This window comes from Sphaerodactylus townsendi, linkage group LG04, assembly GCF_021028975.2.
Source record: "Sphaerodactylus townsendi isolate TG3544 linkage group LG04, MPM_Stown_v2.3, whole genome shotgun sequence".
Lineage (NCBI taxonomy): Eukaryota > Metazoa > Chordata > Lepidosauria > Squamata > Sphaerodactylidae > Sphaerodactylus > Sphaerodactylus townsendi.
Genome location: NC_059428.1, coordinates 139,203,747 through 139,220,415, shown reverse-complemented (window position 1 = coordinate 139,220,415; position 16,669 = coordinate 139,203,747). Strand labels below are relative to the sequence as shown.

Here is a 16,669-nt window from a genome sequence, read left to right as displayed (position 1 = left end):
GAACCTAGGTTTTCCTGACCCACTCCCCTGCTTTGAAGACACTATCCCAAGCTTGCTAGGGGCTCTCGTATCAGCAGGTGTCTGTTTGGCACAAGAACTCATGTTCCATTAATAGCACCTACTGATTAGGGTCTAGAGAAGCAAGCTGTTTTAGCTATTTTACACTTTAAACTGAGAGAATAACATTTATAGCAGGATTCATTTACACATGAAGCATTAGGATACATATGTTGAACATGAGTGATTAACATATTTTCACCTCTCACACCTCTGAATTGTCCCCAGAGCCAAGGGGGCCGTTTTGGCAGAGAGAGAAGTATGTCCCAGGGTCAGACTCCCCAGCATTTGGAAAGAGCCTTCTGGGAGGAAGGAGGCTCGGAGAGTGGAGGGCCAGTCCTCGGCTGCCCCTTCCAAGAGTTGGGGCAGCCCCACTTCCCTTGCTTTGCTCTGCCAAGCTGGGGCTGGAGGAGGACTTATGTTTAAGGTGGGCAGGTCTTTTGCAATGCTCAGCGGGTCTGTGATCACACAAGCTGCCATATACCTGGGTGTCTCCCAGCCCACTTGCTGACTGGGAAGGGGTTGGCAGATGGGAGAGGCCTCCGAGGCCCTTGGGAAGGCAGGGCGAGGCAAGCGGTGTCGTCAAAGGAGGTGAGGGGTCTTCCTATAAGGAGACAGAGTGCCCCTCGCCCACTTCCTGTTCCTGACGGCGACAAGGAGCTTCCCACCCACCTTTCCCTCAAGTAGTTTAGATATTGTTAATGCACGTGTACTTTGTCATGGCCAATGGGTGGGTTGCGCACGGGAGCTGATCTGTCTGGGAAGTGAGCCGCGGAGCTAGCCCTCAGCAGGAACCTCTATAAGAGGTTGTCGGGGCAGAGCAAGCCACAGGGTAGAGTAGGGCAGAGCGCCCTTGAAGGGGCGGCAGAGGCTTACAACCCAGGGTAGCAAAGGAAAACCCAGTTCATGGCCATCTGCCCGGCTGAGTCCAGTGGTGTTCCTGCATGGGGCCATCTGCCCGGCTGAGGTAATTAGAAGGTTGGAGGAAGGATACAGAGCAGGTCTCCTGCTGTGCCTAAGCTTCTCTGTGTTTTTAGCATATGTGATAATAAACAACTGGCCATGGCCAAAATTCTTCCCCACAGCTACAAACGTCGTGTGTTTCGTGCAATATGAGGGAAAGGGGCCCTGGGGCAAGAGGGGGTCCCTTCCTCGGGTGGCAATGAGGGGAGGGGGCAGCAGGAAAAATGTTTCCCTGAATGTTTCCTGCCACACATTTCTTTTTCCATGCCTGCTCCTCGACCTCCTCTTCGTTCTTGTGTCCAAACAGACACCAGGCTTCAGACCCTCATTATTATTCTGTAGGAGAATCATCTCTGTGTTGGGAAATACCTGGAGATTTGGGAGGCAGAGCCTGGAGGGGCAGGGTTTAGGGAAGAGGGGACTGGGAGGCGGAGCCTGGAGGGGCAGGGTTTAGGGAAGGGGGACTGGGAGGTGGAGCCCGGAGGGGCAGGGTTTAGGGAAGGGGGGACTGGGAGGCGGAGCCTGGAGGGGCAGGGTTTAGGGAAGGGGGACTGGGAGGCGGAGCCCGGAGGGGCAGGGTTTAGGGAAGGGGGGACTGGGAGGCGGAGCCCGGAGGGGCAGGGTTTAGGGAAGGGGGGACTGGGAGGCGGAGCCCGGAGGGGCAGGGTTTAGGGAAGGGGGACTGGGAGGCAGAGCCTGGAGGGGCAGGGTTTAGGGAAGGGGGGACTGGGAGGCGGAGCCCGGAGGGGCAGGGTTTAGGGAAGGGGGGACTGGGAGGCGGAGCCTGGAGGGGCAGGGTTTAGGAAAGGGGGGACTGGGAGGCGGAGCCCGGAGGGGCAGGGTTTAGGGAAGGGGGACTGGGAGGCGGAGCCCGGAGGGGCAGGGTTTAGGGAAGGGGGACTGGGAGGCAGAGCCTGGAGGGGCAGGGTTTAGGGAAGGGGGGGGGGCGAGCCGGAGTTTAGGAGGGGGACTGGGAGGCGGAGCCTGGAGGGATAGGTTGCCACCCTCCCAAGCAGCCATTGTCTCCGGGGGAACGGATCTTGTCATCTGGGGGTCAGTGATAATCACAGGTGATCTCCAGGGGCAGACCTGTAGGTTGGCAACAGGCAAATGGGACAGGATAGTGTTGATGGCTTCCTTCCTCCTAGCCTGGCTAGTCTCCCCAAAAGGGATGTCTGTGACAACGTACTCCTTCCCCTCACAGTCAGCGCAGGGACTCTTCTGAATGAACGCTGGAGAGTGGGTGGATTGCTGCGTTTGGGACCGATGTGTTTGTAGGCATGTGGAGAATTTCATGATTCTAGATGCCATTGGCTCAAAGTGAACCTTGTAGCTCTGTTGGCAAGAAAAAGTGGGATCATCTCTTTCATTGGGATGCTTAGCAGGGATTAGGAACCTCTGGTTTTCAGTAGGCAGAAGTGCACACGTGCCCAGAAACAGCCAGGTGTGTGTGTTGAAGCAGCACCCTCATCATGACAGAAATTCAATCAATCAATTTTCCCGGGGTTAAGAGGCTGTTTTCCCAGCCCTCAGCCTGCCTGCTCTCACTCAGCTGTAGATAAATGCTCATTCAGTGCAAGAAAATGGAGAGAGCTCCCCTAAAATACCTGTTACTTCAACCAGTCACCCAGGTGCAGAGGGCCTTGAGCTTCATGGCTACATGAATGTTGAAAACAAGCCTGTGAAGTTTAAACAGATCCATCTTTGGAAAGGCTTGTCCCTAACATCAAACTATAGCCCAAGGGTCCCCAACATGGTGCCCATGGCAGGCAAGAACACACATCCCTCACAGATTGTGCTCCAATTGTACCTTTCCTCCATTCAGTCATGATATGCACTTTTGCTCTAGAACATCTTCGATTCTGGAAGGATATTGTTGTTCGATAGCATATGACCATTTGTTTAGCGTTTTACGGTACAGAGTTGTTGCCGTTTTGTTTAGAGCTAGTGTTAAAAGTCGGGATGCCTCATTGAGATGAAGCGTTCTCGTGGCATTAGGTTTGATGCTTTTTTGTGTTGTAACCTTTTGCACACCTGGTGGTAGACACCCCAAAGTCCTCCCTAGGCTCCTCACCCCCAAATCTCCAAATATTTCCCAAACTGGCGCTGCCAGCCCTAGTCCCGGCCCAAAACACTTCAGCTGTCTGCAAGAGTTGTGATTCCACCCGGGCCACTAGCCTGGTCATGCTGCACTGCTAAAGACCAGGAATTCAAGTCCCTCTGTCTTCGTAGACCTTGGAGATTGAAAAGCTGACACACATGTTGACCTGATGAAGCCCTAAGGTTTGCACATGAAAAAGATGGAGCTTTTCTGAGAAGTTGTGCTTTTAAAGATGACCATAAGAGGAGATAGCATCCAGAGCCCAGAATGGGTTGGCCCAGAATGGGTTGACCCAGTAAGGGGGTGGAGACTCAGAGCAGCAGAAAGACTGCAAGAGCTCTTTGCAGAAGACAAGGCTACCAGACTCGGACCTTGATTTCTATAAGCCCTTAACACCTTGTTAAGGTAATTGCAATATTGTTGGGAACTACTGGGAAGGTAGTTGTTGTTTTTGCTATGTTGTAAATGTTGGAGTTTATTGTTTCAGGGTTTCTTTTTGTGGTTGTAATGGGTGAGAGTTCTCCTGGAGACCTTCATCATGTTGCAACCTGTTCATCAAGCCCTTGGAGTCTTCAGGAGCCAGCCAACTTGCAAAGAAGAATTTGGACTTGGCAATATCAGTAGACTGTAAATAGAAGGACTTGAAATGCAACCTGAACAGGACCTTGAATTGTAACGTTAAATGTTGATGTTATATGTTATATGTAAAGAAAAGTAAACCATTTTGCTGTTTAAAAATTGTTGTTGCAACTCATTCCAAGTACTGCCCCACAGAACCCACAAGCTGAGGTTACACTTTTCTGAGAAGTTGTGCTTTTAAAGATGACCATAAGAGGAGATAGCATCCAGAGGTTAATTTTAAATGGCAGGTCTAAGATCAAATCCTGAGAAAATTAATTTTTAAAATAAATGTATTGTCGAAGGCTTTTTAACGCTAGCGGCGACTTTTGTTTGTGTGTGCAAAAAATGCTGTGAAGTCCCAGCTGACTTGCAGTGACTCCGCAGGCTTTTCAAGGCAAGAGATGTTCAGAGGTGGTTTGTCACTGCCTGCCTTCACGCAGGCTGAGAGAATTCTGACAGAACGGTGACGGATCCAAAGTCAGCCCGCAGGCTTCATGTGGAGGAGCAAGGAAATCAAACCCAGTTTTCCAGGTTAGTGTCCGCCACTCTTTACCGCCACACCACGCTGGTTGGGACCCAGGCGAGAAAGAATAGGGGAGGTGAATAACTGGCTCCACAGGTGGTGCCGCCAGGAACAGTTTGACTTCTTGGACCATGGTCTGCGGTTTCACTACTGGCAAGGGATGGGCTACACCTCACGGCTGTAAGGAAGAGCATTTTTGCTTGGAAGCTGACAAACCTTATCAGGAGGGCTTTAAACTGGGTGAAGTGGGGGAGGGAAACAATATTCAAGTGGGAAAGAGTTCACCTAGTACTAGAGAAAATTTGCTAAAGGTTACAGAGAGAGCAAATAGTTCAAAAACTCAGCAGTGAGGGGGATAGAACCTTAAATAAGCATCCACGGGGCATGAACCAAAGCCTTAGATGTCTCTACACTAATGCACAAAGCATGGGAAATAAACAAGATCAACTGGAACTCTTAACACGCCATAATAAATATGATAAAATGGGCATCACTGAAACCTGGTGGGATGAATCTCATGACTGGAATGTAATAATTGAGGGGTACAACGGATCCCAAAGAAACAGATCGACTAGGAAAGACGGATAATGACACCTGTGAGCAGGTCCATGACTGCACGTCACGGATGATGACACCTGTGAGCAGGTCCATGACTTAAATCTAGGTTAAGAGCATCTGGGTAAAAATTAAGGGGGAGAAAAACAACAGTGGGGGTCTATTTCTCACTCCTCCCATCCTGTTGGGCAGATGCTACTGGTGATGTAGAAAGTGCTGAGAAAGTGTTTCAGTGGCTATAAGAACATAAGAACAAGCCAGCTGGATCAGACCAGAGTCCATCTAGTCCAGCTCTCTGCTACTCGCAGTGGCCCACCAGGTGCCTTTGGGAGCTCACAGGCAGGATGTGAAAGCAATGGCCTTCTGCGGCTGTTGCTCCCGAGCACCTGGTCTGTTAAGGCATTTGCAATCTCAGATCAAAGAGAATCAAGATTGGTAGCCATAAATTGACTTCTCCTCCATAAATCTGTCCAAGCCCCTTTTAAAGCTATCCAGGTTAGTGGCCATCACCACCTCCTGGGCAGCATATTCCAAACACCAATCACACGTTGCGTGAAGAAGTGTTTCCTTTTATTAGTCCTAATTCTTCCCCCCAGCATTTTCAATGAATGCCCCCTGGTTCTAGTATTGTGAGAAAGAGAGAAAAAATTCTCTCTGTCAACATTTTCTACCCCATGCATAATTTTATAGACTTCAATCATATCCCCCCCTCAGACGTCTCCTCTCCAAACTAAAGAGTCCCAAACGCTGCAGCCTCTCCTCATAGGGAAGGTGCTCCAGTCCCTCAATCATCCTTGTTGCCCTTCTCTGCACTTTTTCTATCTCCTCAATATCCTTTTTGAGATGCGGCGACCAGAACTGGACACAGTACTTCAAGTGCGGTCGCACCACTGCTTTATATAAGGGCATGACAATCTTTGCAGTTTTATTCTCAATTCCTTTCCTAATTATCCCCAGCATAGAGTTTGCCTTTTTCACAGCTGTCATGCATTGAGTTGACATTCCCATGGAACTATCAACTAAGACGCCCAAATCCCTTTCCTGGTCTGTGACTGATAGCACTGACCCTTGTAGCTTGTATGTGAAGTTTGGATTTTTTGCCCCTATGTGCATCACTTTGCATTTTGCAACATTGAACTGCATTTGCCATCTCTTAGCCCACTCACCTAATTTATCAAGGTCCGCTTGGAGCTCTTCGCAATCCTTTGCGGTTCTCACCACCCTACATAATTTGGTATCATCTGCAAACTTGGCCACCACGCTACCCACCCCTACTTCCAGGTCATTTATGAATAGGTTAAAGAGCACTGGTCCCAAAACAGATCCTTGGGGGACACCACTCCCTACATCTCTCCATTGTGAGAACTTCCCATTTACACCCACTCTTTGCTTCCTGTTTCTCAACCAGTTTTTAATCCATAGGAGGACTTCCCCTCTTATTCCTTCATTGCTGAGTTTTCTCAATAGTCTCTGGTGAGGAACTTTGTCAAAAGCCTTTTGGAAATCCAAGTAGACAATGTCCACTGGTTCCCCCTTATCCACATGCCTGTTTACACCCTCAAAGAACTCTAGTAAGTTTGTAAGACAGGATTTGCCTCTGCAAAAGCCATGCTGACTCTTTCTCAGCAGGTCTTGCTTTTCTACATGTTTTATAATTTTATCTTTAATGATAGATTCTACTAATTTACCAGGAACAGATGTCAAACTGACTGGCCTGTAATTTCCCGGGTCCCCCCTAGATCCTTTCGTAAAAATTGGTGTGACATTGGCCATCTTCCAGTCTTCAAGGATAGAGCCTGATTTCAGGGATAAGTTGCTATGAAGCATTAAATGCTTGACTGCGGTGCACGTCCAGAGATGCCTTAGGCTGCTCCCCCCACCCCCTCGGCCATTCAAAACAGGACATTTAGTCCCCTCTATCAGCCATATCAGAACTAGAGTTTAATGTCAAATCAGCACCATGAAGAGACTCATTGCAACCATTTGTGTCTGTGTGTAAAGTGCTGGCAAGTCACAGCTGACTCACGGCACCCCCATAGGGTTGTCCAGACAAGAGGCTAACTTGACTTGCCTCTGCATCATGACCATGGTATTTCTTAGAGGTCTCTCATCCAAATGCTGACTCGGGCTTACCGAAGAGATATATAATAAAGTCCCTATTGTTGACATATCTTGTATTTGCCAATCAGGGGGTACTGAGACTGCAGAACACATTCTATTTGAATGCACACTGTACAATGAGATAACAAGGAGGACGCCTCTGCCCTGTGTGCAGACAAATTGCTCTTTGGCTAAGAGAGGTAGGATGAAAATACTATTATCAGATGCAAACAAACATCGAACATATTCTGTTGCGAAGTTTGCATGGATAGCTAGTAAAATCAGGAAGGTGCGACAGAACTCTATCGAGTGTGCTAGTTAATCCCTCTTTATTACGTGGTGGTGAACCTTTGGCACTCCAGATGTTATGGACTACAATTCCCATCAGCCCCTGCCAGCACGGTCAATTGGCCATGCTGGCAGGGGCTGATGGGAATTGTAGTCCATAACATCTGGAGTGCCAAAGGTTCACCACCACTGACAGTGGACATTGTTTCGTTTACTTGTCATTATTTATAATGAATTTGTTATTTTGTGTTGACTTGGGCCAACCCTGCTTAGCTTCTGAGCTCTGAGGAGATCAGGCCAGCTGGGGGCTTGCTGCGCTTTGAACCAGGCCTCTGTGTGTGGAAAAAGGGAAGGCCTTTGGAAAGCTAAAAATCCCATTGGTATCACCACAGAATCCCAACAGACAGACTCCAAAGCAGAAGCCAAATCCCTTGTGATTTTATAAACCTTTTATTAGTGTGTTTTAAAAGCACATTTAAAAATTCAAAAACTGTTGACTTAATATTTTAGCTCCTCCCCCGCCCGCCCAAACAAAATTAAAGTGGCTAAGGAAGGCACTTGATCTAGTGAACTCAGTGGCGTTGGTGGGGGGTGGGGTGTAGCGTCCAAACACAACGCCTAAGAATGGAGTGGGGGGGGGGGAAGCGAGAGGCGGGAGGGGGCACAGGGGCACTGTATCGACTCCTGTGGGGAGGCCTCGCGCAGTGGAGGTCACACAAGTGTCTGGTGTGTGCACAAGGAGGAGAAGTCAGCTGTGATCTTTCCATTGCCATGGGGGGTGGGGCAGAGACCCAGAGCTTTGGCCTCGGACAGTGCTGAAGCAGACACCCCACACCCGTGCATGCGCACACCTCGAGTCTGGGTTGTCTGCTGCAGGCGCTTTTTCGTGGGAAGCATTGCGTTTTAGTCACTGGCTTTGGTTCCGTTGAAGTCTCCGTCTCGGCTGTCGGCTTCCTCTTCAGAGCCTTCGGCAGCATTTTCGAAAGCCCTCCGGCCCCCTGCGGAGCGCCGAGAGGGGGCAAAGGAGACGGGCTCGTTCCCGCGCCTGGAAAGACAAAAAAAGGGAGGGGAGAAGGGTCACTGCTTCTCCCCGGCTGTCCCTGAAGGACAGAGGTGGCAAGGGGTCGGCCCTGGGGGTGCCTTTGGGTTTGGTGTTTCTCTGATGGCTCTTGTAATGTATTAAGAATTAAATTTTGTAAGGTTTTTAACCACCTGGGGGACCAGTTGCCTGGGAAAAAGGCAGGTGTGTAAATGTTCTACAATAAATAAATAGAAAGGAGGGACTGCAATTCAAAGGCAGCCCTCAAGTTAGAAGGGATGCCCTTTCTGGAGGAGTTGCAGATGCCCTGGTGCCAATATGGCTAACCCACCCCCTGCCCTTCGTGGCTGAGAAGAAGACAGTGGGGGGGGGGAGGGGGAGTGGTCACGTTAAACTGAAAATGAGACAAAAGTCATGGAAATGCTTGTGCCCCCGCCCAGAAGAGAAAAGGCCGTGCAGGCAGAGCCCGGCCCTCACTGCCCCCCCTTGAAAGAGGCCGGTGCGGCAACAGCAAAGCCAAGCAACTTTCACAAAAGAGGCGCCACAAATATTACAGAAGGAGGCCAGCTCAGCTGTTTCACCAAGCGGGTTGTGTGGCTGGCAGGGGGGCCTCAAACAGCCAAAGGGCTGAGCTAGGTAGGTCCCTGTTTCAGAAGGGGCTGTATGAGTGGGGGGGGGTAGCAGATTGGGGGGGGGGGTTGCAGATCCATGTTCCTGTGCTGAATAATTCCAACCTTCTCCAGCTGAACAGAATTTAACAGCCCAGCTCTTTACAAATAAATCTGCTAGATCGTTTTTTTGCACCAGATCCTGCTCATGCGTCATACCTGGAGCACGTTTATCCCCCTGGAGGCCAATGGGCAGAAGGTGCTGGTTAGCCTCCAGATGGAATATACGACGCTATTAGTTGCACAGCTACAGTACTGAGCCAGCGTGGGTGCAAAGTGGTATTGGACTACTAGGGTCAGGGGGACCCACGTTCGAATCCTTACTTTGCCATGGAAGTTTGCTGGGCGAGTTTGGGGACAATCATACGTCCTCAGCCTCACCAACCTCACGGGGTTATTGTGAAAATAAAATAGTGGAGAATGTTGCAAGCTGCTTAGGGGTCCCAATGTGGTGTAAAGATAAAACAAAATAAAATATGTTATGTTATTCTTGTTCTATTGCCGCCCTGAGCCCTTCAGGGGAGGGTGGGATACAAATCGGAAAATAACATAAATAAATAAAAATAAAAGAAGTAGTGCACAATGCTGACCACCAGGGATGTTTTTCTCCTGACAAGTGTGGGTTGTAAGAATCTGTATCGGATTCTCTAAGCAAAAAATCAGTGGGGTTGCTAAGAGTGCTTATAAAAAGTGAGAATGCAAAATTTGTCTGCTCTGGAACAGAGAGGAGGGAGGGAGGGAGGGAGGGAGGGAGGGAGGGAGGGAGGAAGGAAGGAAGGAAGGAAGGAAGGAAGGAAGGAAGGAAGGAAGGAAGGAAGGAAGGAAGGAAGGAAGGAAGGAAGGAAGGAAGGAAGGAAGGAAGGAAGGAAGGAAGGAAGGAAGGAAGGAAGGAAGGAAGGAAGGAAGGAAGGAAGGAAGGAAGGAAGGAAGGAAGGAAGGAAGGAAGGAAGGAAGGGGTTACTGAGCACCTGAAGGGGTTACTGAACATCTGTAATATTTGTCTCTTTTGGTTCAAGATACTGACATGTAGATATCCAAGCCTTCACAGTCTGCAGAAATCAGACAGGGATTTATTTAGGGAAGCAAAAAAAGAGAAAGAAACAAAATTGTCCAACAGAAGTGGACTGCAACGGGGAAGGCAACGGGGTACCTGCTCAGTCACTGCGGAGCTTCCGGGTTTCCCCTGCAACAGAAATAAGTGGCCCAGTGCAGTTAGCCACTGTTTCCTGGGAGATGATCTGAGAAACTGAATTTTGTGTGTGTGGGGGGGAGGGGATGTCACAGCCAGTGCATCCTGCTCGTCCCCCACCCCCAGGAGGATGATAGCCCAACCTGCCTCCTCTCTGCCTGCAGAGGACACCCCTGGGGGCCAGGAGAAGAAGGCTGGGGCTCAGTTCTCCTCCCTTGGCTGATGTGGGGGGAGAAGAGGAATCCTGCCCAGAGCATTTGTGACTTGGCTCTGAGCGGGACAAGAATGCAGCCTACACAGCAAGGGGGTCACCCCGAAAGGGGCCGCCTTTGTCCGAGATAGAGAGAATAATGACTCCTTTGGCATTCAGAATGTCACTGATGCATTCTGACAGCAGAGGGAACTGGCCCCTTTCCCATTTCTTTGGGTTTTGTGAATGCTCCATATTGTGTTGAGGTTGCAGCTCACCATCCCAGGTGAGAAACCCGATGTCTCGAAGGGGGTAACGCAGATGTTCCTTCCAGCTGCCCCCCAATAAGGTCTTCACAGGTTGGGAGGGGCATCACGTTTCACGTTGAGACACTAACGCTTACTGTCTTCTGTATTGTCAAAGGATTTCATGGCTGGAATCACTGGAGTGTTGTGGGTTTTCCGGGCTGTCTGGCCATGTTCCGGTAGCATTTTCTCCTGATGTTTCGCCTGGATCTGTGGCTGGCATCTGAAGGAAGATCCTCTGAAGATGCCAGCCACAGATGCAGGCGAAACGTCAGGAGAAAATGCTACTGGAACACGGGCAGACAGCCCGGAAAACCCACAACACCCCAGCTTCCTGTCTTGACTGGAAACCGGTTAGGGGCCCCCAGATGTGCCTTTTTGGGGGCCTCTCCTTCCCATGAGTCTTTTTACACTCAGCTAGTGTGGGGCACCCCCCCCCCCCAGAGGGCATTAGTAATGAATGGGGCCACATGACACCTCGAGGCAGAAAGAACATCCCAAGGGGGGAGGGATTCCTCTAGCATGTCCCCCGGCATGGCCAAGGTCTGCGCCCCCAGGCTCCCTTCTCTCCCAGACCGACCTGAGCTTGTTCTTCAAGGACGACACCTCCCGGCCCATGGCCTCGTTGCTCTCCGTGGCCTCATCCAGTTCCCGCTGCAGCTTCCGGCGGCTGGCGTTGATGCGCTGAGATTCCTCCTCGGCTTCCTCCAGCTGGCGCTTCAGCTGCTTGACCCGGGTGCTGGCCTTGTCGGCCTAGAACAGCAAAGGCAGGGGTCAGGCAGCTTCTGGCAGCACCCCTGGGCCCACCGGCATCCCTGGGGCCCTACTGACTGGTGACAGCATCCAGTCTAGGGACGTGTGGGAAGGAAAGCCTCTGTTTTGCGCAACAAAGCTCCCCAGCGACTCCAGGCAGTGAGGGAGGTGAAAGGCCTCCCCCTGAAGCCCTGGAGAATGGCTGCCAGCCTGGCCTTGGTGGACAGATGGGCAGTGTGATTCAGCCCAAGGCTGCCTCCTGTCTCTGTGTGTTTGTGTGATTGTTGGGGGGACTGGAGAAGAGCCCCAGCTAAGGGCTGGATCTGCTGTAGGCCCCAGAACTGCTTGCTCCCTTCCCCCTTTTTTTCATGTGTCATTTGATCCAAAAAGTGCTTTTCTTGTAATCCTTACTACAGCCCGGGAAGGTAGGCTAGCTTAATCACAGTACATCCACCCAGAATTGTAGACTAAAGGTCACATGGTCAGATTATCGACGATGCTTGATAGGTCACAACTCATGGGATTTTTCCCCAAGGGATAAAACTTTGATCGTCTTAGTTCAGTGATGGCGAACGTTTTCGAGACCAAGTGCCCAAACTGCAACCCAAAACCCACTTATTTATCGCAATTTAACCTGAATAACCCCCTCGAGCAGGGACCAGCCTGCTGTGGCCTCCAGCAAGTCCACATGTGCCGCTCTGCGCCTCTCTAACATCTCTGCCACCTCTGCTCCCCCGCCCTGGGCAGCAGCCACCTGGAGCACAGGCACCAGGCCTGTCAGCCGAGTCCTCCCTGCTCGCTGAGGTGCACACACATTAAGTCCAGCGGCCCAGGCCAGCCTAGATGGGGGGGAGGCAATTCCCCCCCCCCACATAACGAACTCTGTGCCCACATGCCCACAGAGAGGGCTCTGAGTGCCACCTCTGGTACCTGTGCCATAGGTTCGCCACCACTGTCTTAGTTCCTCATGTTGCTTCATGTGCTCTTGGACTCCCTTGAAGCCCCACCCCTTCCCACCAGGTTAGCCCCACCCATGTCATTCAAATATACATATATGTGCACCTTACACGCACCTTAACGGCTCCTGGCACACCAGTACGTGCATCTTTAAATAAATTCACCAAAGCTTTTAAGTGTGAGTCTCAATTATTCAATTTTTATAACTCAAAAATTGCCCAAGCATGGATTCACAAAACATCATGAAAAAACCAATTCATTACTCCCAATATTGGGGTCACAATAAAGAATCATACCAAATGACTAAACATGACATGGTCATATAACTCGAGTTATCATTCACCGGAAATAGAATGATTTCGTGAACAACTCCGACCGGCCCACACTTGTAAAGACATTAATTCAGATCAAAACTACAACATCAAACACTGTATGCAACGACCCAATTCACTTACAATTGTCCCAAACAAGTCATCTTTACTACATATCATGTTTCTTGTATTTGTAGGAAAGCCTTTTGTGGAAACATACATATCGATTCTCTGGAACATTTATTTGAACCCATTTGGGACAACTGTAATTGAACTGGATAATTCCATCCTGCTGCTGTTTGGATACAGTATTTGACGTTGTATTTTTCAGCAGTTTTTGAGTTATAAAAGTTGGATAAATGAGACTCACACTTAAAAGCTTTGTTGTAAAGATACAGGTACTGGTGTTTTGATTGTGTGTTCCTGCATTGCAGGGGGTTGGACTTGATGGCCCTTGGGGTCTCTTCCTACTCTATGATTCTACTAGGAGCCATTAAGGTGCCTGGAAGGTGCATGTGTATGCATCTGATTGACTTGTGGGCTCTGATCCTGACCTCATAGCAGGGTTGGCCCTCCCATGTCACTGGCCGGAGCCTGTTGTGATCACCTGGTCTTTGTACTGCTCCGCCTGCTTCCTCTCGTCCTCCACCTGGAGCAAGACCTCTTTGAGCTTCTTGTCCTTTTGGCGCAGAGTCTTTGCAGCCGTCTGTTTTTCCCTGGGGGGTGAGGGGAGAGGGGGGAGATTTACAGGCTGGGGCTGACCAGACGTGGCAGAAGGACAGACTGAGGTGGGGGAAGGAGATCTGCCACGCCCTCCCCAAAAAGGGACATGTTGCCAAGTGAAATGCCTTTGATCATTTTGGCCACCAGATTCTGGATTTCACCTGATGCCAGCCTTGTGCTCTCTGGGGGGGCCACCACCTTTCTCCCCCCTCCCGCCTCTGCCACATACCGGGACTCCTGTTCCAGCTGCTCTTCCAGCTGGGCAATTTTGGTCTCCAGGGCCGTGACGGTGGCTTTGAACTTGGACTTGACGGCCCCTTCCATCTCCTGCAGCTTGCCCTTCAGCTCCTTGTTCTGCCTCTCCAGCTGCTGCCGGGCGCTCTCGTTCTTCTGGGCCGTGGCCCGCTCGGAGGCCAATTCGTTGTTCAGCTGCTCTGCCTGAGAAGCCACAGACGGGAAATGGCTCCTGGGCTGAGAGCTGCAGCCCACTGTCCGGTTCGTTCCCCTCCCCTCCCCCCATGACCCGGAGCCTCGCTTCACTTGCCTGCTGCACGGACTTCCGGAAGCGGTCGCTCATGGCTTCCATGTTGCCCTGCTCCTCTTCGAGTTCCTCCTCCATTTGGGAGATCCGGGCCTCCAAGCGCCGTTTCTCGTCCAGGAGGCTTGTCCTAGAGACACAGGGAAAGTCACGGGGTGGAGGGGCTGCCTCGTTGTTGGGAATTTAAAACCTGCTTTCCTCCTGACTCAGGAACCCCGGGCAGTTTCCTTCCCTGCAGCTCAAGCAAGACCCCGACATCACGATCTGGCCAGATCATTTCAGGGCTTGCCGTTCATCTTACACTCACCATCGACTGAAAAACGCACGGGCGTCATCTCAGTTTTGCACCTGACGGCATTAGAATCAACAACTGGCATCCCAGAGTGGCTAGAAGTATGAACTCTGGTGAGTCCTACCTCTGCCACAAGCGGTCTCCGTGGCTTCCCTTGGGCAAGTTCATCTCCTGGTCATTTGATTTGTTTACATTATTGACAGTCCACTTTTCTTGTTGGGACTCACGGTGGGTTACACGGAATAAGTCAGTACAATCAAAAGGGTGGAACATCTAGACCAGTGGTGGCGAACCTATGGCACGGGTGCCAGAGGTGGCACTTAGAGCCCTCTCTGTGGGCACGTGCAAACAGAGTGCCCCCCCCCACATATCTAGGCTGGCCTGGGCTGCTGGGCTTGATTATTAGCATTAAACCTAAGATCTAATTTTGGGGAAGCAGTGTAGGTAACCCTGTTAAGCGCTGTTAAACCCCACTGATTTTCATGCGAAGAATTAAAGCGCAATCCTTTACCTGGGAGTAAGCTCGGTTGCTGGCAATGGGGCTTGCTTCTGAGTAAACCCTCCTAGGGTCGTGATTCACCCGTTGGAAGAGTTGTACGATTGCTTCAAAGCAAAGCCACCGACTACCACCAAGCTTACTCCCGAGTAACACATGTCTCGGAGTCGACCATTTTTTCTAAACTAAAACCTCAGCATTCAAGTTAAATTGCTGTGTTAGCGCTTTGCAATAAATAAGAGGGTTTTGGGTTGCAATTTGGGCACTCGGTCTCAAGAAGGTTCGCCATCACTGATCTAGACAACACAGCGGGACTTGGTTTGTGGAAATCTGGATGCAACCAGAGGCAAAGAAGCAGAGCCGAAGGATTGGCCTGACAGGTTAAACAAATGCAGAAATGATTCAGTAGGAACCTACCAACAGTGACAGAGAGGATGAATGGCATCGAGCGGTCTAGTGACTCACAAAAACTCATACCTAGAAAATCTGGTTGATCTTTGAGGGGCTCTAGCAGTCCCTAACCCTGAGCTTCTTTCTGAACCACACTATTGAGGGGGCAGCCCTATTTGATGTGCAAATAGGCAGTGCCTATTTGATGTGCAAAGGCCTCTCTGGAATAACATTGGCCTACCTTGTGGGTCTGCTGTAAGGACTCTTGAAATGATGCCCGGGCCATGCTTTGCACCCATCAAATTTGGACAAACAAATTTGGGGCTTGGACAGATTTATGGAGGAGAAGTCGATTTATGGCTACCAATCTTGATCCTCTTTGATCTGAGATTGCAAATGCCTTAACAGACCAGGTGCTCGGGAGCAACAGCCGCAGAAGGCCATTGCTTTCACATCCTGCATGTGAGCTCCCAAAGGCACCTGGTGGGCCACTGTGAGTAGCAGAGAGCTGGACTAGATGGACTCTGGTCTGATCCAGCTGGCTTGCTCTTATGTTCTTATGTTCTTAAATTTTACTTCCCTGGATGCTTATAAGGGAGGAAATGACACAGAACCAGTGCTCAACAGTGGAAACCAGAAAGCGGGACATCTGGGTCCAGCAGGCCTACCTTCCAGAGGTGGAGCTAGCCAACTCTTCGGCCAAATCTTCCTTCTCTTGCTCTGCTTGCTTCCGAGCTCGTTCAGCCGCTGCTAGATCCTAGAGAACCCACAAGAAAGAGAGAGAGAAGGTCCTGTTCAGCACAGCAAGGAGAGACGGACTGGAACATCCTGCCACACCTTAAAACTTGTTTTGGCATCACAGGCAGCTCCTATGTGCATGCACATTTCCTGGCTGGACAGTTGAACATGGGAACCGGTGCTGAGGAAAAGAACGCACTTCCAGGCAGTGTGGGAGGGCCTCCTCCCGTCAGATGCTGAGGGCTTATTTTGCAGTTCAATTTTTTGGCTCGAATCGGTCATCACAAATTCACGAGCACACAAGAAAAGAAAGGCGTGGAAATAACGGATACCTTCAACTGTAACAAGACATTATGGTTTTGCATTTGAACAGAGAGTTTGGACTACCTTTTAAAGGATTAACTTTTTAAACCTTTTAGAAGAAAAAGAAGAAGAGTTGGATTTATATCCCCCCTTTCTCTCCTGCAAGGAGACTCAAAGGGACTGACAAACTCCTTTCTTTCCCCCCCCTCACAACAAACACCCTGTGAGGTAGGTGGGGGTGAGAGAGCTCAGAAGAACTGTGACTAGCCCAAGGTCACCCAGCTGGCCTGTGTTGGAGTGCACAGGCTAATCTGAATTCCCCAGATAAGCCTCCACAGCTCAGGTGGAAGAGCAGGGAATCAAACCCAGTTCCTCCAGATTAGTGTACACCTGCTCTTAACCACTACGCCCCTGCTGCTCCTGTTAGCTTACCTGTTGATGAGACCTAAGTGCATCAGAGAATACATCTGCTACATGTCTTAAGCAAGAGTAGATGGCCAAACTTAACGGTTAATTTCTATTAAAAAGGCAATAAATTGGATGTTGTTGTAACTTTTAATTAACTGTCC

General features: G+C 50.2%; 1 protein-coding gene across 2 annotated transcripts in view; it reads right to left on the bottom strand.

The window, feature by feature from the left end:
- Positions 1 to 7,642: 7,642 nt before the first annotated feature.
- Positions 7,643 to 16,669, bottom strand: part of MYH11 (myosin heavy chain 11) — a 93,323-nt gene continuing 84,296 nt past the window's right edge. The window contains exons 35-41 of one of the 2 annotated variants that reach the window (XM_048493655.1): positions 15,728 to 15,816; positions 13,888 to 14,011; positions 13,573 to 13,781; positions 13,228 to 13,336; positions 11,180 to 11,352; positions 10,066 to 10,098; positions 8,128 to 8,253 (exon numbers count right to left, since the gene is read on the bottom strand). In XM_048493655.1, coding sequence (XP_048349612.1) covers positions 10,074 to 10,098; positions 11,180 to 11,352; positions 13,228 to 13,336; positions 13,573 to 13,781; positions 13,888 to 14,011; positions 15,728 to 15,816 — 729 coding nt within the window. In that variant the 3' untranslated portion in view covers positions 8,128 to 8,253; positions 10,066 to 10,073. Of the gene's footprint in view, positions 8,254 to 10,065; positions 10,099 to 11,179; positions 11,353 to 13,227; positions 13,337 to 13,572; positions 13,782 to 13,887; positions 14,012 to 15,727; positions 15,817 to 16,669 lie in introns of both variants that reach the window. The other variant, XM_048493654.1, reaches the window with a different exon arrangement.